At 34.6% G+C, this 24222-nt stretch overlaps 2 protein-coding genes across 2 annotated transcripts; both read left to right on the top strand.

Annotated features, from left to right (window-relative positions):
• Positions 1 to 1898: 1898 nt before the first annotated feature.
• On the top strand, positions 1899 to 7324 carry Vha16-1 (Vacuolar H[+] ATPase 16kD subunit 1). The gene is made up of 3 exons (XM_089632071.1): positions 1899 to 2122; positions 5380 to 5572; positions 5766 to 7324. The coding sequence occupies exons 1-3, from the start codon at positions 2038 to 2040 to the stop codon at positions 5971 to 5973; spliced, it is 486 nt and encodes a 161-aa protein (XP_089488197.1). The 5' UTR covers positions 1899 to 2037; the 3' UTR covers positions 5974 to 7324.
• A 5008-nt stretch (positions 7325 to 12332) lies between these two features.
• On the top strand, positions 12333 to 23809 carry LOC149423671 (protein FAM50 homolog). The gene is made up of 6 exons (XM_089632070.1): positions 12333 to 13014; positions 15014 to 15130; positions 18452 to 18656; positions 21132 to 21286; positions 22104 to 22216; positions 22818 to 23809. The coding sequence occupies exons 1-6, from the start codon at positions 12670 to 12672 to the stop codon at positions 22915 to 22917; spliced, it is 1035 nt and encodes a 344-aa protein (XP_089488196.1). The 5' UTR covers positions 12333 to 12669; the 3' UTR covers positions 22918 to 23809.
• The last annotated feature ends 413 nt before the right edge of the window (positions 23810 to 24222 follow it).

The raw sequence follows: 24222 nt of genomic DNA, 5'->3' as shown, positions 1-24222 counted from the left end.
GTCCATCAAAAATAAAATCTATTTTTGAAGTTGATAAAGTGGGAATCATCCCAGGTATCAACCTTAATGAGTAAAACCTCTAATTGTAATATTTAATATTAGCAATTTAAAAATGAAAATTTGAAACAGAAAATGATACGGTTGAATCTAGGACTTGAAACCGGGAGCTTCGCCTTGCTGGGGCACTGCTCTTCCAACTGAGCCAATGGGACCCTATTTCCTTCGGTCATATTTATCTGTATATACAGTTCTATAATTAAAATTACATATTTGCAGTACAATGATCAGAATAAAAAAAAATAAACTATAGGACGGGTTGTTTCGGAGAATTTGAACAATTCATAAAATTTCAACGTTCATTTCCGGGTTCTGTGAAAGTCCTATTGAAGTTCTGTTATTATATCATTATAGGCTAGTGGTTTGACAAAACTGAAATAAAAACAGAACTTGAAAATGAACTTTGAAATTGGATGAATTGTTCAAATTTCAACGTTCATTTTCGGGTTCTGTGAAAGTACTATTCAAGTTCTGTTATAATATCATTATAGGCTAGTTGCTTGACAGAACTGAAATAAAAACAGAACTTGAAAAAATCTTTCACAGAACTTGAAAATGAACGTTAAAATTTGATGAATTGTTCAAATTCTCAGAAACAACTCGTCCTTAGTCTTTCACATATTTTTAACGGTATTCATAGTTTGTGAAAATAACACATTAATTCTTTTAAAATTATTTATATGTAGAATTTTTGCGGCACATTCTAGAGTGGTAGATACTCTCAGTAACCACTTGAAAAACCACTATTCAGAATTGAAATGTTGCTTGAAATGACTTTAACCTTGTTTAGTACCTTCATATCCCCCCATCTCCTTCCCCGCCCCACCACCTCCACCTCACTACATAGCCCATAGATGGCATAGTCCGCTCTGCACCATGTCTTGAAGCTTACTAGTTACTGGTGACCAAGGGGGTATAACTCCGATCGAAAATTGGAACCTAAATATTTTGACATCATATAAACAACTATAAATGAAAATCTATGGAATAAACTTTCAGAGTTTTTCATTGGTATATACTATAATACATAGTCTCCAAATGAGAATTGTACAAAAATAAGTTCAATAAATCACAAAAATACCGAAAAAATCGATCTAGTGAGTGGTTTATTTATGCTGGTGACTAGCTACCAGCTGACCAGTGTGCGAATAGTCTTTCGATGCATTCATTTTTAGGTTGCTAAAAAGGTATCCAAGACAGAAACTAAAGTCATTATGTATAAGCGAAAATTCTATAAAATATTGGGAAGATGTATAAGGGTGCAGAAGACCCGACTCCGACGTGATCGGACTTCCATGTCGGGTTACAAGTTACAACCCAGTTTTTACCAAGAATTATTACAAGAAATCTACAAATCATTGCTGATTTGGAGTCACAAATGTGAATTAGTAATTAAATTAAGGTATTCTATTATCTATTTTATTATGAGAATATTTTTATATTCTTTAAAATCATGAAAGGTGCAAATAATTCGATTCCTAAATTATCAGATTTGAACTGCCGCCATCTCAAAGGAAGTCGAAGTTTTCCATCCTAAAACTTTGATAAATATATTTTTTCAAGTATACCATAAATTATTATTTTTTAAAGTAGGATTCATTCAAACATAAATGTTAGTATTTATTTTATTTTTGTTTACAAGTTCCATTAAAGAGTTGTTTTTTTCTGATATGCGCATGTCAAATGCCAGTTTAGCTGGCTCGCCAGCCACAGACTTCTCTTACGTCATTGGGAGTTGGAAGAGACTGCTGTTCATTGGTTCATATTATCAAGCCACAAGCGATTCCACCAATAGGAATTTGCGCAGGTGCTGGACCTTGCCTCGAAAATATTTTCGTCATATGACTTTTTCCGTCGTGAAGTCGGGAGTGTAGGCCATATTTGACAGTGAGTCCGCCAGTTGTCTAGTTGACTAGTTGATAGAAGTGAGTGAGGATAGTTTTTCATTCAGGACCTGCAAATACTCCTAAATCTCCCAAAATGTCTACCGCACTAACAGAGCTTAACCCCGTCTACGGACCCTTCTTTGGAGTTATGGGAGTTTCCACAGCTATTATTTTCAGCGGTGAGTGATATTTTTAATTTTACATGCGCCAACAGGGTGTTCACTGGGGCCGTATCGATCTAATGGTTTCTCGCTACGAGCATTAAATTTCTTTCATGATTCTGATTGTGTTTGGTGAATAATTTGCATTAGCATACGCGTTTTTCTTGTGGACGGAGCATAATTATACACAATTGTCCATTATCCCTAGACTCTAATTATAGTTTAAGCAATGTCACCAACATAATCGACAGGAACGCCGACGCTCGGAAAATGAATGTATGATAAAGCACGTCAATTCTTTGAGTCACTGACACTGACATGGTTTTTTATTCTTCCTAAAATAGGCTATTTCATTCGTATTCGTCGTTTAGATATACCGTACTTGCTTATTGAAGTAGAACAATGCATATGGTAGTGGTGATAGTACTCCCGCTCATCTTACCAGATCTCTAATTAACTGTTTGGCACGAAAACTGCAATACCTTTGTTATCAACGAGTGCAATTTGGTTTCAGGGAGGCTTTAGTGGGTGTAACCTCGTGACCAGCGCGTCACGTGAATATTATCGGGTTTGCCCATGAAAAACTGCTTGTCTAATGGTGGTCTTTTAATTTCTATTTTGTTTAGAACCTCCCATCATTATTATATTTGTCTCGAATTGTATAATCTAGCTTCTGTTCGATATTTTAATCGACTGGATGTTATAACTCCGCAGTATTCCGTGTTCTTCAATACGGCTGTGACTTATTTGTCAATATTTGACATATTTTATTACTTTTATCACAGGCAAACAACTTTATAATATTTGATCACAAGACATGTTAGTAGTGAATCATGTGCTTGATTTAATCTTCTGGCGATTGTCACAATCACACACTGATAAGGATAATATAGTAATTTATGTAATAATGACATTTTGCACCAAAGTAGGTTAGTCTAGGTATGAACTCGATTTATTACATCTGATCTTATGATGCCAGTTTTAAGGAAAAACAGGACTTTGTCCAGAGTGCAGTAGTGGTCAAATAACCACCTGATCATTTCATAAATAACTTAAATTGAAGTTCAAGAATGTCATTCACTACAGATAGCTTTCTTACTATCCAACCTTAATAATAATCTTCCAGTTGATGACCATCTCACAAAACAGACATTGCTGTGTAAGATTCTTTCAGCAATGATCAAGTCACCTGATCAGAAATCCCTCACCCTTATTGATCATGTGACCTACATTGGTGTTCCTGAACACTCTTCATATTATATTTTTATTAGTTATTATTATTCTTGGATAATTTATATAGCGCTGTTTCGTGAAAAATCACCTCATTATTAGGTATATTATTATATTTCATTTAATGAAATAACAATCTTACTAAGCTACTGGTTGAATGTCCCGCAAAGCAAGTGTCACTAAGTGTAAAATGCCTTTGGCAACCAAAATCCACACACCCTTATCGATTATATTACATTACTTGGTATTTGTGAAAGAACCGACCTTATTAAACTACTAGTTGAATGTCTCACGAAACAGGCAGAGCATTGCTTCAGAGTGTTAGGTACTCTGCAGTGATCAAAAGTCACCTGATCAGTACTTCCACACCCTTATTGATCATAATATTACCCACATCATTCTTGAATAATTGGTCATATATTAGTTAAATGTCCGTCATAAACTGCTGCTTAGGAAGGGTTGTTTCACAGAAATTGAACAATTTATCAAATTTCATAGTTAATTTTCAAGTTCTGTTATTATATCATTATGGGCCAGTTGCTTCACAGAACTGAAATATCAGAATTTGAATGGAAATTTAACATAACTTCATAACTTGAAATTTGATGAATTGTTCAAATACTGTGAAACAACCCATCCTCATAGCGTAAGATGTCACCTGATTACTTATCCACACACCCTTGTTGATCATGGGACCTTACTTAGTATTCAATCAAAGAACCAATCTTATCGAGTTATCACATGAATATCTCAACAAGTTGTCTTAGCAATGATTGAAGTCACCTGATCAGAACTTCACACACCCTTATTGATCAAATGACCTTTGGTCTTCCTGTTAATTCATTTAAAGGACCAACCTTACTACCATTATAACTAGTAGTTGAATTCATAATAATGAAGAAATACATTTTAAAATGACATAATTTTCAAGAGAGACAATATATTATGTACATTATTTATAGACAACTTTATTCTTCGTCTTTCTTCATTGACAACTTTATTCTTCGTCTTTCTTCATTTTAGTATGAGAATGCAAACAGCAACTGTATTTACCCAAGCTATTTTCGCTGCAGTGTCCTAGAGTAAATAACAGCTTGTAGAGAAACTTAATTATCCATTTTACCCTTTCGACACTTCATCCTAGTTTCTGGTATACCTTAAATAACATACAGTTCAAGGCGTAAATATATATTTAAAATGTGAATAAAAGTGTTTCCATTAAATTGTTATAATATATTATTTTTCTCACTGCCACTGACTGGTGTTGTATGTATTGGACAATTGAAATCATGGTTTGATTGCACATTTTCAATGTGATATCTGTGAGGTAATATCTCACAAAAGCTGCGCTGTACAAATTGTTAAAAAAAAAAAAAAAATATATATATATTAATAATGAAACCTTAGTTTTCATTAGTACGGCCTTCGTTTTCAGGGGGTAAGGCTCTTGACTAGCAAGCTGGAGTTCGCTGGTTCGAATCCTGGTGTACGCAAGTCAATTTTATTTGATGAATTTGTGCTATTTCACAAATTACTAATTAAAAATAATATGTAGTATATTTGCGGCACGTTCCAGAGTGGAAGATACTCTCAGTATGGTCCTTGCGCAAGCCCACCATTCAGAATTGAAACTTTGCTTGAAATGGCTTTGGCTGGGCTTGGTGACCAGACCTGAATAGCCAGGTACTTTCTAACCTTCCTCTCCCCCATCTCCTTCCCCTCCCCACTACCTTCAGCCTCACAATATATGACAATTGGTGATGCCATAGTCTCACTGGCTCTAGACGGTTGGGACTCTTGTGCGGATTCACACATTAAAAATAAGTACCACTGTTTTTCAATTATCGGAAAACAATCTACACTAAACTTGATACACTCTAATCAACAAATGGGGCAATTTTTGTCAATAAAGTATAATTATTAAAAATTCTTGATTTTAAATTCCTGGCCTGATTCAAGAGCCAACAAGGAAATGGATACTTAGAAAGATGCTAAACCTGAATCTTATGTCTCGTAGCTATAATTATTGTTTTGTTTATTTTCAGCGCTGGGAGCTGCCTATGGCACAGCCAAGTCAGGGACAGGTATTGCCGCCATGTCCGTGATGCGGCCTGAGCTCATCATGAAGTCTATCATTCCTGTGGTCATGGCGGGTATCATCGCCATCTACGGGCTGGTAGTGGCCATCCTCATTGCCGGTAACATCACCTCCCCCGACAGTGGTTACACTCTCTACCAGTGAGTATATTTACAAGCCTTTTCTAATACAACTCCAACCTCGCAATAGCAAAATGGATGTTGCCATTGTTTGAAATGTCAGATGAAATAATTTAGCCTTCCTAAGGCTTCTTTTACCCCCCGATGCATGAAGGTTACCAATATGTAATAAGTAGTGAGGGTGACGTTTGTAACTCTATACTGTGTATTGCAGGGGTTTCCTGGCTCTGGGCTCTGGCTTGGCCGTGGGATTCTCCGGACTGGCGGCTGGCTTCGCTATCGGCATTGTGGGAGACGCCGGAGTGCGTGGAACGGCGCAGCAGCCCCGTCTATTCGTGGGAATGATCTTGATCCTCATTTTCGCTGAAGTACTCGGTCTGTACGGTCTCATTGTGGCCGTCTACTTGTACACGAAGATGTAAAGGAATTCATGTTATGTCACTCACTGTGCTATTATTCCCAATACTTGTGTCCTGGTGTCAGTGCTGTCTGTTTGCTAAAGGCCTCTGCGAGGTGTCCCTTAGATTGTTAGATAGTGCCATCTCCTGATTGTTAGATTGATTGATTCAGACCTGTATATTGTATTTGCCCTGACGCCAGAACATGACATTAACTCCATATCTACGAAGCATGTAATATATTGTTTTACGTCGCCCGGTGGATCTTAGGCTTCGATGCTGCGGCATGAGATCTCTCCGGTGATGTCTGTAATATAATTTGTAACAAAGTTATATCTGCCCATTGTTATTAGCCTTTCAGTTCATTAGGTCTTTTGCCATTTGATTTCAGAACTGTTCCATATTGACATATTGAATGACACAGTTGGGATTGCTTTGTATCAGTTGGGATATTTATTTCCTTGATTTGTACATATCGTGACTCCTGTTACTTTTCTCATTTTCATATCCCTTCATATCCTCGTTCCTTTATTATTTTCATTGTTTACCATAGTTTATTTTAGATTTAAGACAAAACTTATGTACAGTTAGTGATTAGATTACTTAAATTCAAAAATTTAGCAGTTATCAATCCCCCAATTATTTGAATAGCTTTGCGCTCATTACTTTTTGTAACAAACAATTCAATTTGCAATATGGACTTGTCTGCTGCGTTTCTTTTGTTTAATCTACCTATAAACAAACTATGTATCGTATTAGCTTTCAATGTTATAGTGGGATGTATAACCCCTCATAGGTTAAATAATTTAAAGAAATTATTCATTAATATAACTGTGGTTTGGCTGAAGAGGTAAATTGTAGTCACAAATTGTAAGATTGTCAGGGATCATTAACTAAATTTAATTTGTACATTCCATAATAAGTTTGTTTCTGTCAATCTTATTAGTAGCTCTGCATTATTGTCTTGGTGTATTTAAATGTATATATTATATACTCTTTTAATTTAATAATATAATATTTGAACATTAATTACTTTACACATTTTTTGCGCACAATATTGTTTACGAACACACCAGAGCTACTATGTTTAGTGTGACCGGGAGATTGAAAGTAATTTATCCCTTGTTGGTTGAATGAAGGGGATACAGTATTAAATATTATCTATTTTCATCTAAATCTTTTTATAAAAAAGTATAAATTGTTTTTCTGACTAGACAACAGTGTATCTAATGTTTGAAAGTGAAGAATGGCGAATGGCTGGAGTTTCAACAGAACTTGCAGTAAGATGAATCTGTCTCCATGATGAACTTACTTTGAAATTATCCTCAGTGTTATTGAATGAATTGTGTTAATAAAATATTGTATTTAAAACAAACTTGTATTTACTGGGAATGTATCCATCACTCGATAGGTGAAGTTGCAGAATACTGCCGGCTGACTGATTAGACTGATAATATTGTAGCACTCACCAACAAGTTCAACAATATATTATGTATACTGTCAGTGTCAAATAGCAGACAATGGTTTTTGATACTACCAACATGCAAATGATCAATAGAACAATAAAAATAATAATCAGCCCTTGCCTGGAATAATGCTGTATACAGAAATATTCTTGAATTGAGAAAGATGGAAAAAACGAAACCAAGTTATGTTTCATTACATTTTATAATTATAGGTGCCTGTAAACGATCAAATTTGTTTGTCAAATTTTGCGTTTGCTCTTCACGTGTTTGATGAACAAGGCCGCAGACGTTCAAACCAAATTTTGTCAAATATCAGTTTATTTATTTACAGCTTTCGCCGGAGATTGTCTGTTGACATTTGTTGAATCCAGTCTGAAGTGAGGTAAATAGTGTAGTATTTTGTTTTTCTTGATAATGACGGATACGGATCAAACTTTCCGTCAATCAGAATTTCTGACAAACACGTCAAACACCATCAAACACGTAGTTTGTTTGACAGACACATCAAACAAGGCCGCAGACGTTCAAATAATTTGACAAACACGTAAATTTGACAAACAAATTTGATCGTTTACAGGCACCTTAAAATACAATTTTCATAAAGTTTTGGATGACAATAACTCGACATTGTTTCTCACGCCGTGATGTAGGAAATGCACCGACTGTTCTGTTTTTGGACTTCGTTGGACCGTTTGTTCTATGGGTTTAGAATGCATTTTGCAAGCAGAATGCATTTATTCATTTTTCATAAAATTTCTGCAATATTTTGTATTCCAGGTTATATAATGGTGATGATTTAGGAACATTAAGGTGAGATATTTTGTATATGTTTACGATTATAACAAATGTTTTTCTATTCTGTCGAGTTTTACAGTTATAAATTGTTTTATGTACTGATTTATATAATTTTCGGTAGTACGGCGTTAAGAATAAAATTTTAGTGACAATAAATAGATATATGTTATAATCGTAAATACATTCAAAATATATCTCGCCTTAATGTTTCTATACCACCATCAACGTATTTTTAACAATATGGAATACAAAATATTGCAGAAATCTGTAGAACAAGCAATCCGATAAAGTCTGAAAACCTTTCCGTCAGTAGATTTCCTACAGCACGGCTTGAGAAATAAAAATGGCGGTGGTTGGTTACAACATTATTTCGGGCAAGGATTCAAATATAAAGGTGAATGCCCCTTTGCCAGTATTGTGAAAATGAACACTGAAGAAAGAGCAACTTGGGTGAGAATTTTTAAGACAAATGAGAAAGTTTTTAAATGGATTTTGGTAGCCCAGCAGTTAAAGTTTTTTTTTTTTCTTCCGGATATAGCATAGTTACCGTGCGCACCCTAATCTTTTTATTTCATGTCTTCCGATATTGTTTTAATAAAATATCACTATAAAGCATAGAGTGTAAAACGTTATGGAATTCTATTCTAATTCTGACTTTGTAAAAAGTCAATTCATCAATGAGAAAAAAATTATCATAGCCGGGTGGAAAAATGCTTCAGGTTCCCACCCAGACGTCTTGGATTTTAACCTGCGAATTTATTTTCTAGCTAAGTCCTCCATCATTGCACAAGCAACAGCAACAAAGTTTTTAGCTCAGAGTGTACCCGAGTGCATGCCTCAAGCCCCGCCCCTGTAAATTCAATACCCAAGATTTTGTAGGAGTCAGACTATGATGGTGGCTCTGCACTTTGCTGAAGAGTTATGGTGACATCAGTAGCCGCCTGGCTGCCTCGTCAGTCCTTCCGAGGCGTGGAGAAATGACAACACGTCAATTACATAGAGTGTACTTGTTTATTAACTGAGTTACATGATTTAAATTTACACCTTATATAATAAAAACATCCCTTATCCCACCTACTACTGCTGACGAGTTTGGTCCCCGTTGAACTCCAATAATTTAGTGCGAACTCCAACACACCCTCTCTACACATAAATGATACATGTGCACCAATACTCCTTTATTAACCTTAGTTTTCTTTTTTATTGTACGACAGGTTATTCATCCAATTACAGTACAATCTTCTCATTCTGACACTTAGAACGGGTTGTTTCGGAGAATTTGAACACTTCATTTTCAAGTTCTGTTTTTATTTCAGTTCTGTCAAGCAACTACCCTATGATAACAGAACTCGAATAGGACTTTCACAGAAAATGAACGTTGAAATTTGATGAATTTTTCAAATTCTCTGAAACAACCCGTGTCCTTAACATCTGGGAAGATAATTATACAAAAAAAGTACAAAGGCTGTTAAAGAGGAATTAAATGCATCTACTGTTTCAGAAATTTCATTCAACAGCGCCATTCCTCGTGTTGTGCTGGAACATCTGTTCTGCTGTGTGTATCTTAAACAAGTAAAGGCGACGACTATGGAGTTCATCGGCCTAGGGTTGTTGCCTGATATTGCTGCAGGTTAACCAGCTCTGTGCACCTGCACTTCCATGGCTGTGCAGTGCGCCAGGCAGCTTCTCTCCTGTGGATTGTTGTACTGAATTTTAACCGCTTGCAGGTTGCCCAGACAGTGGCCTTTGCCATCTTAGGGCAACACTCGATGCCGTGTCCACTACCAGTGCAGTGGTGGCACTTTATAGCGTCAAGCATACGTGATTTGCTGACAAGGCTGTACAAGTGACAATTAGGGCAGCGTGTTGCACCCAAAAAATCGTGAACGTAGCATAGGCGCTGTTGATCAAGCTCTTTCTGCTTTTGGAATGACAGGTAACCACAGTTTCATTGTGTGACACCGCACAAGAACGGGAATTATATCTTTTTTTTGCTATTTGTTTTTGGGGTGTTAAAAATTATTTAATCTTAAATCATTTTTGGGAATTATATCCCCCACTGGCTGGGCAACATTGTGAGGTGGGTCAAGGAAGAGATAACATTTTTTAATGCGGTCCTTGAAGAGAAGTTAATATTACACACTACTCCAGTAAAAAATTGGTGCAACATATATTTTTATTTTATCATAAACTCAATGATACTCTGATGAATGGTTCCATTTTATTTCACCAAAATGAAAAATTAACACACCTAAAAAGTGATGAAAAAAAAACTAGGTTTAATAGTTACCTATTTCATCACTCTTCATGACTTTATATCACTTTTTGTAGGTGCGATTGTGAGGAATTGTCATTTTGATGACATACCCGTGCATACCCGGTTACCGGACAAATCCATGACAAATCGATTGTGTCAAAAATAATTCCAAATCACAGTCCGAGTAGTGATGGGCAGGATCGAAACATTTACATGAACGAAACATCAAAAAAATCGATTTAATCGCTCGGAGTTCAGCGGGAGCAGTAGTTGCGGAGAGAGGCTGTTTTTGTCGGTACGGGGAAGAGGGTGGGGGGGCACATGGACAAACTATGGTACATTGCATAAATAAACCACTCATATATATCGTACATTGGTATGGCAACATTTTGGTAGGTTTGTTGATGTTTATTGTTTACTTGCGAATAGCAACGTAATGATCTTCATATTATTATAGTGATGTGAATAACTACGAATTTGAAAGCGTTTCATATGACGTTAAATTAATAATATCTAAATTTAAACTCAATAAATAATACAGATAAGTTTCGTACAATTATAAGGAAATACTATACACTTGAATATTCCTACTGGAGGTTTGAAATCTCACCATATTTCTTATTATTCCGTGAAGTCATTCTTCAATAGAAGAAATGATGAATATATTTCATCCCCACGGACATTAAAACTTGGACACTAAAACAATACCAAATACAATATGTATAAATCGGACCGATTGCATTTTTCACATAAAATACATACATACCTAACCTTAAAATAATTCAACCTTCCGATTTTTTATGGAGCGCCGTCGAGGTGATTTTTTTACAAAAATGTGAATTTATGCTTATTAAATGTCAATTTATACTTATTATAAGTCGGAATGCCATTTTTTACTCAAACCAAATGCACGGCCGTCGTAAATCCCAACCTTAAATATGAATGAATTGTTCACATGTAGATTTTTCGTTTAGTAGATAACATCCTAATTAAAAATTTGACAATTAGCAAATGATAATAATTGTGTAATTCCAGTTCCCAGTGGATATCAAATAATGTTAGGTAGTAGCTGGTAGTAGGTAACACGTCATTACGTGACCGATTTTTATATCGATGAATTCTGACCAATGACGTGATGGCTATTGTTTCGAATGATTTTCAAAACGATTGTCTCGGACTGTGTGATAATTTTTGACAGAATCGAAAAAATGAATTTTTTAATGAATAAATTTTTTATTTTTATAGTGAATACCTCACAAGAGTCCCAACTGCTCCCGTCTGGAGCCAGTGAGACTATGACATCCCCAATTGGGGGATGTTGTGAGGCTGAAGGTAAGTGGGGAAGGGAAAGAGGAAGGTGGGGAAGTACCTGGCTATTCAGATCTAGTCACTAAACACGGCTAAAGCCATTTGGAGCAACGTTTCAATTCTGAATGGTGGTCTTACACCAGGGCGATACTGGTAGTATCTTCCACTCTGGAACGTGCCGCAAATATACTTTATATTATTTTAATTAATTAATTGTGAAATAACACAAATTAATCAAATAAAATTTATTTGCGCACGCCGGGTTCGAACCCGCGACCTTCGGAATGGCTGTCCAATGCGTTACCACTGGACTATGCCGGCCGTCAAATGAAAATGAAAATTAATCGAAATATTTCGATGAACAAAAAGATTGAGTAAATCATCGATGATTCATCGATTGTGCCTATCGCTGATCGAAACTCCGATCGATAAATCATGGTAATCTCCATGGTCTGAAACGTCACACATCCACCAATGAAAAACTCTGAATGTCTATGGAAAAACCGTTGACAGCTGAGTGCTATAATCTATGGCATGGTGGTTTGACATCATTTGACATCTTGAACTTGAACAATATCCATGTCGACGACTCTTCTCGCCCAATATTAATAATAATCAAATAAATAATACTGTGAATTCCCGAGCTGATAATCGAATTCACGATTTATTCTTATGTGAGTGCTATAAACGGAGGCGATTATATTGCCTGGGTTCCCTCACTTATCAATGGAAATATGTAACATCTAATAACTTTGTGTTTATATAAATTGTTGGTTGCTTTTAATGAACGAAGCATACACGAGGTTTCTCAGTGGACATCTGTGTTCGGTTTCGACGATTTGTGTACTCCTGTGAAAACGTTTTTAACTGAGCAAAACTTGAAAACCTTTTACCATGGCTAATTACAAGGGTGCAGCCTCAGAAGCTGGCAGAGCAATGCAACTAATGAAGAAAAGAGAAAAGGCACAGCTCGACATAGAATTAAGAAAAAAGAAAATTGAGGAAGACTTGCGCATTCATAACATAGAAAACAAATTCGCCACACATTATGATGCTGTTGAACAACAATTAAAAAGTTCCACAATTGGTCTTGTGACCCTCGATGAAATGCGAGCGAAGCAAGATCATATTGTAAAAGAGCGGGAAAAAAAATTGGCTCAAAAAAAACTAGAGAAGGATAAAGAACGTTTAAAAGAAATAGAAGCAAAGCAGGCTCAGAAAGACAAACAAAAACAGCAAGTAAGCTTCCTTATCATCTTTTATATAATTTGAATTCCCAAAACCCTTGGTTGGGTCTTAACGGCCCCCAATACTAGTGGTTAAATTCATTTTCAATTCTAAGCTGACTAATTAGGTAGATGTTCAAAGGTTTTTAGCAAATATAAATAAACTATATATTTTTTTTTGTAAGTGTGGCAGAGCTGCATTTAAGATTTTTTGCAATCTATAGCTAAAATCTCGATTGAATCATACACAGTGAAATCTTGATCGATCGTTCCTCGAATGATTGTTTTCCCGTATTTATCGTTTGTGTCTTCCAGTCCCGAAATTTACATCATAAAAACTTGCAAAAATAGACCGCGTCAATCGTTCCCCTGCATCGTTTAAATCATCTAGTTTTTTGTACATATTTTGCTCGATCGATTTTAAAAAAATTCATCTTAAAACCATATTTCTTAGCTAAATGCTTAGTTTCGATTAACAGTACCGTAAACAATGAACGGAACATTCAAAAGAGGGAGAGAGACAACGCTCCAACCAGGTGGCTGCTCCTGGCATTAGTCTAATTGTCGTCAAACATTTGAATACCGTGGTAGTGTGCGCAAGCGATATTTTTACTTATCTAGGTTTCAAGCGTTTCAAAATAAACCATCCGGCGAAAAAAGTAGGCACTCTTTCATATATGTACTCTTCTATAAATGTACTCTTCTATATATGTACTCTTCAATATATGTACTCTTCAATACATGTACTCTATAATATATGTACAGCAATAAAGTTACAAACTAAGTATAGAAAGTATTTGAAATTTTCGATTAAACTTAACAAATTACAAAAATTAATTTCGCTAGACATAATTTCGAATATAAAATATTTTTTAATAAGCACATTCAATTATATGTGTGGGTGACGGTAGGAAGAGACAAATGAAAGATGTGGTTGTTATCACAGTATCTTTATTAACCTTTCCGGGAGTATGGATGCTAATGAACGACGGTGCACACTTTTGCCAAAGGAGTATGGACGGCTATGGACGACAGGCGTCGCATATTCATATTCGATGCATATTCTGTAAATATGCATCGTATTGCCATCAATGGGCATATTCCTGTAACTTTACACTAATTTTACATCATTATCGACAGACATATCGGCTGTTATTTATTTTGCATAAAGCATACATATAATCAAAAAAAAAAAAATTATTTATGTAAAAAAAACTCACTCCCCAGAGCACGGCCAGCATTACGTAACTTACTCCCGGAAAGGTTAAGAAGAAACTTTATTCGCATTTAATTCATTCATATTAGGTAGGCACTATTTTGGCTGAACTCGGAAATAATTTTATTAGCAAGTATTAGTATTTAATAATAAGTCAGTTTTTTTATAATTTTGTATGTAAAAAACCTAACCTAACCTACCTTTACCTACCCTTACCTAACCTAACATATTCTAACCCAACCTATACTATCCTAACCTAACCTATACTAACCCTTTTTAAAAATATTTTTTAAAACATTTCTAAAAATTAAATTTATTTAACTTTATTTTATTTCTAGAGTTCTGCCAAAATAGTACCTACCTAATTTGCATAGAGTAAATAGTAATAAAATAAATTGTAGCCATTCGTATAGTATCAGGAATATCAACATAAAAAAATCTTATCAACAGGAATTATTTTAAATGACTGTCATTCCATACAATGAAATCAAATTTCTTTTTACGTAATTAAAAATTAGGATGTTAAAATTAAAAATTTCCCAAATGCAGATAGTTTCCTTTTATAGTAAATTAAGGTGAATCAAAAGGTTTTATTTAAAAAATAATGTTGTATTATGCGTGGCCAGCAATCCCGAATAATTACCTAACATTCAACTAAATGTAAACTAAATAAGTATTACAATGTACCTGTGGTGGCTTATCAGTCACAATCATAGGGTGACCTGTTGGGTCATTATTGGGTTGCTTATTGAATGATGGATGTAAAGTAATGTTTCTAAAGATTTTTGTGTTTTAGATTCAGGCATTATCCTTTGCTGTGGAAGAAGATGATGAAGAAGAAGAGGAAGATCTGGACTCGGATGATAGCGTTCAAGAAACTAAATTAAATTGGAAAGATCAAACTTCAGAACCGGTAAGGAAATTTATGACACAAATTTTCAAATAATTTTTTTTTAATAGCTGAAGATTAATTATCAAAATAATCTGTGCAGTCATTATAATAGGTGTTTGTAATTTCCTTTGAAAAACCAGCTGCATTAAAGGCAGTTGTCCCAGGGGTCGGTAAAAAATCGACAAAAACCGAGTACGGTACACATATCCACACATCCACGATCATCTGGGCTCCACATGAAACATACACTTTACGCATTGAAAGAGTCCATAAAATTTTTTTAAGGTTTTTATTCTCGCGGCTCTATGGACGTTAGTTACCCTTGGCTTTACCCATCGATTTATATATTAGGCATGACCAATTACCACTCCCTAGAGACACGTAGAGGTATTGCTTTGCTTAAATATTTTTTTCAACTAATAAAACGGTCACTTATCTAATAATGAGATACTGGCCCAATTAAATTTTTTTGTACCAGAGTCTCACTCTCGAGGACGTCATCACAATCTTCTATATAGTAGAGCAAGCCGCACTAATTTATTTATGAACTCACCTGTGGGGAGAGCTACGTGCTTTTTGAATGCGGTAGATAAAAAAATAGATTTATTTTTTGTGTCCTCTAGCGTATTTGCGAGATTTTTGGCATTGCATATAAACTGCATAAATGGTACAATTATAACGTCTTAGGCTATATTGCCTGTAATTGTTATAAAGAAATGTACAAATTATATATAAATAAAAAAAAAATAAAAAAAAATAGTTTTGGAGCCTGCAAATAGTGCAAACGGGTTGGGGGCGAGCTGGAACGATGCAATGTACCTCCCGTAAACATCAAGCAGTATCAAGTTTCAGTGGGCGCTTGATATTTATCGTGTCACCGCCGATATCTCATAACAAACTTCTATTATCATTTTGCCAGTAACATTAATTTTAGTTAAAAATGATTTAAAAATATTATTAAAAATTTATTATTTAGGCACATTAATTATATCACAAAATTTCTACAACCCACAGACATAGGAATTAATAGACGAGAAGATAATGGCGAGGGGTAAAATCAACTGTTGAAGAACGAAGGGCGTAAGGCTGACTGTGATTCGTCAATAAATCAATCTGACAGTAAATAGGCATCTCGCATTATAATATCACCATTTACTTCTTAAAAGTAAAATCTGCTTTTGAATGAATAGACATTTTTACATGGGAGCGCAAATTACTCGCCACGTTATGAACAAATTTGCGAAGTCCAAATTCGGCAAAATAAATTTCTTCTATTTTCAGAGTCGAATATTTCGTTTAAGTATTTAGTTAAGACACTTTTATAAATGTTCATAATTTACTTCCCAGCAACCAACCAGCTTTGTGTTTCGCGTCCAGACGTTTCTCGATGTGATAGTATATGTTTCTAAAACTGATCTATATTATACGATGTGAATATGTTTAAAATAAAGTAAAATAATGCTTATATATGGAATGTAATACGACAATTGGGTTTATTCTCTTTTTCACATCTATTTTTACAAGTTTTCATAGTACAAGTCAACATTTTGCCGTGTTATTTTGTAAAATGAACCGATGATGCCTCGACCATAGTTCGCACAAGAATGATGACGTCACGTTTTCAAATTTCACTTGAGGCCATACGCGAGCCCAGCCGGCTCCAATGGAACCGGTATGGGGAGTGGGGATAATACGCTTTTAATCACTTAGGGCAGGTCTACTAATATTCATATGTCTATGCTACAACCCCATCGTCACTTAGTGACTGACTTGATTCCCAATGTTTAATTTCTGCAATTTACTGTTTTCAGTAATATATTTCTCCAATTAAATAAATAGGGGTTAATGCAAAATATCAAACAACACTATATTTCTTGCTCTCAAAAACAGTAAAAATGCAGAAACTTTAAACAGCTCTACTGCAAAACTATAAATTTGCACATCTGACATTATTCTTCAGGACCGTCGATATGTGCCATTCGGCTGTCTTCTCAGTCTTTTGTCGAATTACAATTTATATTAAATTACCTGTTAACAATAGTACCCGTGAGTCAATTTTATGATCATTAAAATAATAATATTCAGTATAACCACCTAGGATTCTTGCTGCAGAGTCTCCATCTTCTATTTTCGTGTCACCTGTTCCTATACTTCATTTTACTTAACTTAATTTCACTCTATTTTGTAATATTTATATTTTCTGTAATACCTGCATCAACTGTAAAGCGCCCCTGAGGTGATATCTCACAAAAGCGGCGCTATACAAATTATCCAATATATAATAAATAAATAATAACGGTGGTAAATGCATAAACAGAAATCTGCAATACTGACAGTTTACTGGGCAACAAGCTACAAAATTATTACTTGATATCTGCCGTGTGCAGAGATCATGCAGCATTCATCTTGCAACATTTTCTGCATCCTTACAGCACTCAGTTTATGTTGATTCTTTACCTACTTGTGGGACGACAGTCTAAATGTTATTACATGGCCAATGAATTCTTTTTCCTTCTCTAACATTGAACAAACAATAATTACCTACATGCTGGCGGCAAAAGTGGCACGGTTCTAGAATCTATTTTTTGACATTTTCTTTTTTGGGAGTATTTGTCCTTTGCTCAACTTTAAGTGTAGGGCCACGAAACGAGCGAACAGCAAAGCGATGGTTGTTGCGGGTCGACGATGGGGAGGGGTGTCAGACACAAAAGTATTGTGACGTATTGAAACGGCTCCAAAGTGATACACTAATGATACATGAAGTATGTGGGGTGTAAGGCAGGGCAACGAAGTGCAAATCACTTCGTCACTTGAGTTGTCTTGTTGTGTGGTACAAGGTGTTCTTTAAAAATGGAAATTGACAATGGAAAGTTCATTCCTGCTATTTTTGCAAAGCCTGTTTTATGGGACAAAAAAAATATTAAAACAAGTAAAATAATATAAAGCAAGGAATAAAATAGAATATCCCAACACTAAAATATAACTATTAACAATAATTGTTGTTTACAAAGTATTCTTTAACTGGTCGTTTGCCTTAAGCGCGTATACCCGCTCTAGGTAGCCGTACTCACAAGGCTGACTGTATAAAATTAGCGCGTTAACACGTCGTTCTATATGACGATTTGATTTCGCGGCCTTCTGGTACATCTACACCAAATATCTTCGGGCAGAGAAAGGGTTAAGCTTTTCTCCAATGTATTTTACACGATTTTCGAATAAAACAACCTCCGTAGTCCAGTGGTAAGGTTCTCGACTTGCAATCTGGAGGTTATTGATTCAAATTAAGGAATGCACAAGTAAATTTTATTTATTTATGTTATTTTGTGTGATGTATGATTTTAGGCTACTAAGAAGATAAAGAAGAACCCCGAGGTGGACACGTCATTTCTCCCCGACCGCGAACGCGAGGAGGCAGACTTGAAGTTGCGCGAAGAACTGCGCTTGGAGTGGGCCATGACGCAGGCCACGCTCAAGGACCAGCCCATCACCGTCACATTCAGCTACTGGGATGGCTCCGGACACAGGCGAAATGTCACGCTCAAGAAGGGTACATTCATTTTTCTAGTAAATTCATATTACCATCATTATAAGCGGAAGATGTTGCCAATTGACTAATTCTTCCCATATTTTTCACATATGGGAAAAATTAGTTAAAGATAATATTGTTAATTCTGAAATTGAAATATGTGATCGATAATAATGACATAAATTAATTAAGTCCTAATGGCCGGATGGTTAGATGCGTTGTCCCGGGAAGACAGATGTCCTAGGTTCAATTCCCAGTTGAGACCATTACCTTTTTATTTTTCTATGTCTTATTCTGTTTCATGTTTCGTTTAGATTTATTAATAATTTCTGTTTCTTCAATGATATAAAATATTTTACTAAAAATAAACATTAACATTATGGAAGAGTTTTCTCAGGGAAAAAAATAAAACAGCATTTCTTACTCTTCACCCTTTTGAAAGTGGCAGTCAACCTGTTAACAGATAAGCATGAATCTAGCCAAACCAATTTGTCCTATGACCAACCATTGTCACAGTGTCAGTCAACCTGTTAACAGATAAGCACGAATCTAGCCAAACCAATTTGTCCTATGACCAACCATTGTCACAGTGTCAGTCAACCTGTTAACAGATAAGCACGAATCTAGCCAAACCAATTTGTCCTATGACCAACCATTGTCACAGTGTCAGTCAACCTGTTAACAGATAAGCACGAATCTAGCCAAACCAATTTGTCCTATGACCAACCATTGTCACAGTGTCAGTCAACCTGTTAACAGATAAGCACGAATCTAGCCAAACCAATTTGTCCTATGAACAACCATTGTCACAGTGTCAGTCAACCTGTTAACAGATAAGCACGAATCTAGCCAAACCAATTTGTCCTATGACCAACCATTGTCACAGTGTCAGTCAACCTGTTAACAGATAAGCACAAATCTAGCCAAACCAATTTGTCCTACGACCAACCCTTGTCAGAGCGTCAGTCAACCTGTTACAGATAAGCATGAATCATCTAGCAAAACCAAATTTGTCCTATGACCAGAATATAATTTTTTTCATCCATGGTTGTAAATTTAAAATATGGGAATAATAATTATTTTCAAAATTCACAATTCGTCATTATTACATATTGGGATCGACCAATTAGGGTATTTTGTGATGCTGAAAGTAGTGGGGAGGGGAAGGATATGGGGCAGAGGAAGGTGGATAAGTACCTAGCTATTCAGATCTGGTCACCAAACATAGCTAAAGTAATTTCAAGCAACTTTTCAATTCTGAATGATGACCTTATCCCAAACAACATACTCATACGTTGTGTGTAGTATATTTTTACAATTAAATAAAAGAGTGAGTATAGTTTTTATTTTTTTTTTATAATTATAATCTAATGTTTATAAGACAAGGTTTTTGCAAAGCATAAAGGATAACAAATAATTATAAGCAATAATTAGTCGCCTGAAATATCAATACAAATTTAAAATATCTTCTGAGTAAAAATAAATGCCGCCAACGGGAATTGAACCCGTACCTTCTGATGTCCGGTCAGGTGCTCTGAACCACTGAGCTATGTCGGCTTATTTCGAACCCGCCAAATAATTCAATATGTACTAGTACCTCAATCAACAATTAGTGCTTATTATATTTTTAGATATAATATGTCTCGACGCCATCTAGTGGGAAATTTAGCATTAACAAAGCCTTTCCTACAAAATAAAGTTGGTTGTTTACAGGTGTACAAAGTTCAGTAGTTCAGAGCACCTGGCCGGATATCAGAAGGTGCGGGTTCAATTCCCGTTGGTGGCATTTATTTTTACCCGGGAGTTATTTTCAATTTGTATTGATTTCAGGCGACTAATTATTGCTTATAATTATTTAGTATACTTTTTATTCGTATTCAGTTAATTACGCAAATAAAAACTCATTTCTTTTCCATTGAAGAGAAAGGGACGAAAATAACATTGTTTATACATCTACATAATATGATTATGACCATTTCGTATTTCATATTTCTGCCGGTAAGCTGCAGTTCGCAAGTCGAACGAAGTATTTTTAGCGCAAAAATGGGCAAAGAGATTATTTTATTAAGAATGATTTTAGCCTTTTCATTAAAACTCAACTTTTATGTGTCATAGTCGTATCACAGTAGTTGACCATCTTGTCATTTAAATCTTTTAAAATAATTTTTTTATTTAATTTACTATTTCAATAAAACAATACAATTGATATCACAAAACCTCTAAACTGAAAAGCCGATATGTATTTATGCACAAAAAGGTATATTTTGGTATTCTCCTTTATAAAAAATAATAGTGTATTGAGAATTTGTTCAGAAAAGACCTCTCGTGGTTTACATTTTGCAGCTGCAGAAACTTAACCCATTAAATGATAGTAGGTAATTTAATTGTTTTGCCTTTAATAATGAGTGGCTCTGGGATTCTTCATTTGCCACAGCTTTTCCGTGTACTGGTGATGATAAGTATTCAGGTAATATTAAGAAATTGTAATTCTTGCAGGAAACTCCGTGTATCAATTCCTGCAGAGATGTCTGGATACTTTGAGACCAGAGTTCAGTGAACTCAAGACGGTGTCTGCCGACCAATTGATGTACGTGAAGGAGGACTTAATACTGCCACATCATTACACATTCTATGACTTTATAGTTACCAAGGTAATTAAGTTCACAAGCATTCATTTAGAATTAAATTTCTGTGAGAGTGGTGCATATTACAGTACATATTATTACATGTGTAACCTATTCATTTATTCCATCAATCTGTGTTCATTTAAATATTTTAAATGATGGGTCCGAATGAATTCATTTTTTAATCTAACCAGATTTCTTGAAGGACTATTATATACTAGTTTCAGTTATTGTTTTTTTTTTAAAGCATTGTTTAACTTCTCAGGCCTCTGGTGAATTCTGTCTATCCAAAAATTAATAACTGTTTTTGAAAGGTGATGAAATGCCCTTTAAAATTATTGAAATATTAAAATTTTTAAAACAAATATAAAAAAGTTTCACCTTACATTTTCTTATGTAAAATAACTGCATTTTATTAGACAAATGTTTTATAAACGTTATTGTCACCTCACTTTTTTGTCGTTTAATGTAAAAATAATTAATAAGAAATTCACAAAAAAAATTTCATATCACGGTCGGAAACTTTGGTTTAATAGAGGTGTAGATTTTAATTTTTCTGTGGTTAACTTTTAGATTTGAATATAAAGCATGGTGTTTTTTTCTTTCTAACACTGTTTAGATCATATTGCTCACTATGACTATGACATCATTTCTATGAGATCTACATGAGCTGTTATCTAAATAGTTTTTTTGAGGTTTTTGTGTTATTGTGAGAACAAATAGGAAAAATACAAAAATGATGAAATATCACTAACGAAAGTGTTCATTTCATTTATATAGGTTGAAGAATGCTAGGAGATGTATTAATTTGGATTAAGGATGTATCATATGGCTATTTTTCCAGGCCAGGGGAAAGAGCGGTCCGCTGTTCCAGTTTGACGTATCGGACGACGTGCGCTTGCTCAGTGATGCCACGCAGGAGAAGCAAGACTCTCACGCTGGAAAAGTTTTACTAAGGTACACCATTTAGTCAGTGTTTCTTATAAAGTGGCTTTTTTTAGATGTTTTCTTACTAATTGTTAGATATCAGATTATAACAAAGAATAACACTAGAAGTGCCATCCATACAAATTTGAATGGAAACAGGTTTCAAAATGTTCAATGAACTCCCTTTAAATGATAAGGAAGCAGAAAGTCTTTTTTTAGTTTTATATTTAGGACATGTCCTAGATGTACCTACCTTATCTTTTTCTGATTTTTCTGTTTAAAATTTTCATTTAAGAATCGCTAATATTGTCTTCAATAATTAAAAAAAAAATGTTTTCATTTTTTCACCAAAATCATTACAAAAAAAAAAAAAACAAAAACTTTCACATTTCCGGTGCAATATTGTGTAAGGATGTACATATTACCCGTTCTATGGGTTTAGTATAGTTTCCTTTTGATAAAATATTCTTCCGCACAAAAGACAAGAAATTATACCCCTTTGTCATTGTATTGAATTCTTATAAATTGATATTAAGAAGATAAAATGTTTTCCTGAGTTCAGGGTAATCAGGTTTTCTCATACCACAAGGGTAGAAGCAACTAATATTTTGTATTACTTATTTATTTCAAGATCCTGGTACGAAAGGAATAAGCATATATTCCCTGCATCAAGATGGGAGCCCTATGATCCTACTAAAATCTACAGCAAATACACCATCAAAGGAAAATGATTTTATATCCGCCCAGTGCTAAATCTCCTTGCCTTATATGATGCGTATGGTTCCATGCTAACTCAACACAGTGACTATTCAACACACTTTTAAAAAGTGATATAAAGTCATTAGAGATGATGAAAAATTTTTTTTTTTAACCTAACCTAACCTACTTATCCAATTAATAAAGTTTTTGTTTCATCACTTTCCATGACTTTATATAACTTTTTAAAGATGTGATGAATTATCATTTTGATGATTTATCCGGTCACCGATGCGTATGTATAGTATGAACACATGTTATTATAATTCTGAAATGGCAAAGACCAGAATGTTCATCTGAAGTATTATTATTAGATATTGGATTATATTTTCATGCATTTGCATAATATAGTATGAACATATAATTCATATTTCAGACTTTTTGGTTGTTAGTGCATATTTGTGCCTTTTTTCGACATTAGTGCATATCTTTTCCCGTCATGAATGCCTATTTTAGTCATAAAATTACTCAATGAGCTGTTAAAATTAGATGGTCGATATTCTTGACTTAACAACCAGTTTTGTGGGAACTGGAAAATTTTGAACACACCATGAAATCAGATAACCGGTTAAAAGGATATTCCTATTTAAATCATATATTGTAGGAATTGATAGAGCATATTTTGCAATTTTGATAATGCATATTATAATCTGATGTCTAATTATGTAAATTGATGTGTCATTTATTATTGTATGTCACTATGTACATAATACCTTAATAATATTGCAAGAATTTAATTTTCTTTTCACGGATTTCATTGTAAATACAGTAGAACCCCGTTAATTCGAACCCCGATAATTCGAAAAAACGCGTAATTTGAAATTTTCGCCAAAAAAATTTCCGCAGAAAAATTTCTTCATACAAATTTTTTTTTAATTCGAAATTCGTTAATTCGTAATTCGAAATTTATTTTTGTCCGCGCACAAAAAATTGGTTCATGTAATTCGAAAAAAATTTATTTTTGCGAAAATAAATCATAATATTTCGTAAATCTGAATCTAAAAGTCAGCCGTGGCGGTAAAACGCCGAAAAATGTATTTTTACGTGTTTTTACATCGTCCTAATTAGTATTATTATTTTGTAAATCTGAATCGATTTACACTGGAATGTCATACTTTTTCAAATTTATTTCGAATATCCGAGTTTGAAGGGCCGAGAAAATACGTTTTACGCGGATATATGTCGTAGTTTTACGAGTTTACACCAAATATCCGAATTTAAAGGGTCGGCCGCGACGAAACTCGGCTGCGAAATTTCGATTTACGCGTAAATGTATCATA

Source organism: Hesperophylax consimilis, chromosome 5 (genome assembly GCF_061612785.1).
Source record: "Hesperophylax consimilis isolate HC1 chromosome 5, BYU_Hcon_1.0, whole genome shotgun sequence".
NCBI classification, from domain to species: domain Eukaryota; kingdom Metazoa; phylum Arthropoda; class Insecta; order Trichoptera; family Limnephilidae; genus Hesperophylax; species Hesperophylax consimilis.
This window is presented reverse-complemented; position numbering and strand designations above follow the sequence as displayed.

Bases quoted from the DNA above. Each gene is read 5' to 3' on its own strand.
- LOC149423671 (XM_089632070.1), top strand. From the start codon at position 12,670: ATGGCTAATTACAAGGGTGCAGCCTCAGAAGCTGGCAGAGCAATGCAA. The intron at 13,015-15,013 runs GTAAGCTTCCTT...TTTGTGTTTTAG, and splicing joins AAGACAAACAAAAACAGCAA to ATTCAGGCATTATCCTTTGC. The intron at 15,131-18,451 runs GTAAGGAAATTT...GTATGATTTTAG, and splicing joins AAGATCAAACTTCAGAACCG to GCTACTAAGAAGATAAAGAA.
- Vha16-1 (XM_089632071.1), top strand. From the start codon at position 2,038: ATGTCTACCGCACTAACAGAGCTTAACCCCGTCTACGGACCCTTCTTT. The intron at 2,123-5,379 runs GTGAGTGATATT...GTTTATTTTCAG, and splicing joins CACAGCTATTATTTTCAGCG to CGCTGGGAGCTGCCTATGGC. The intron at 5,573-5,765 runs GTGAGTATATTT...TGTGTATTGCAG, and splicing joins AGTGGTTACACTCTCTACCA to GGGTTTCCTGGCTCTGGGCT.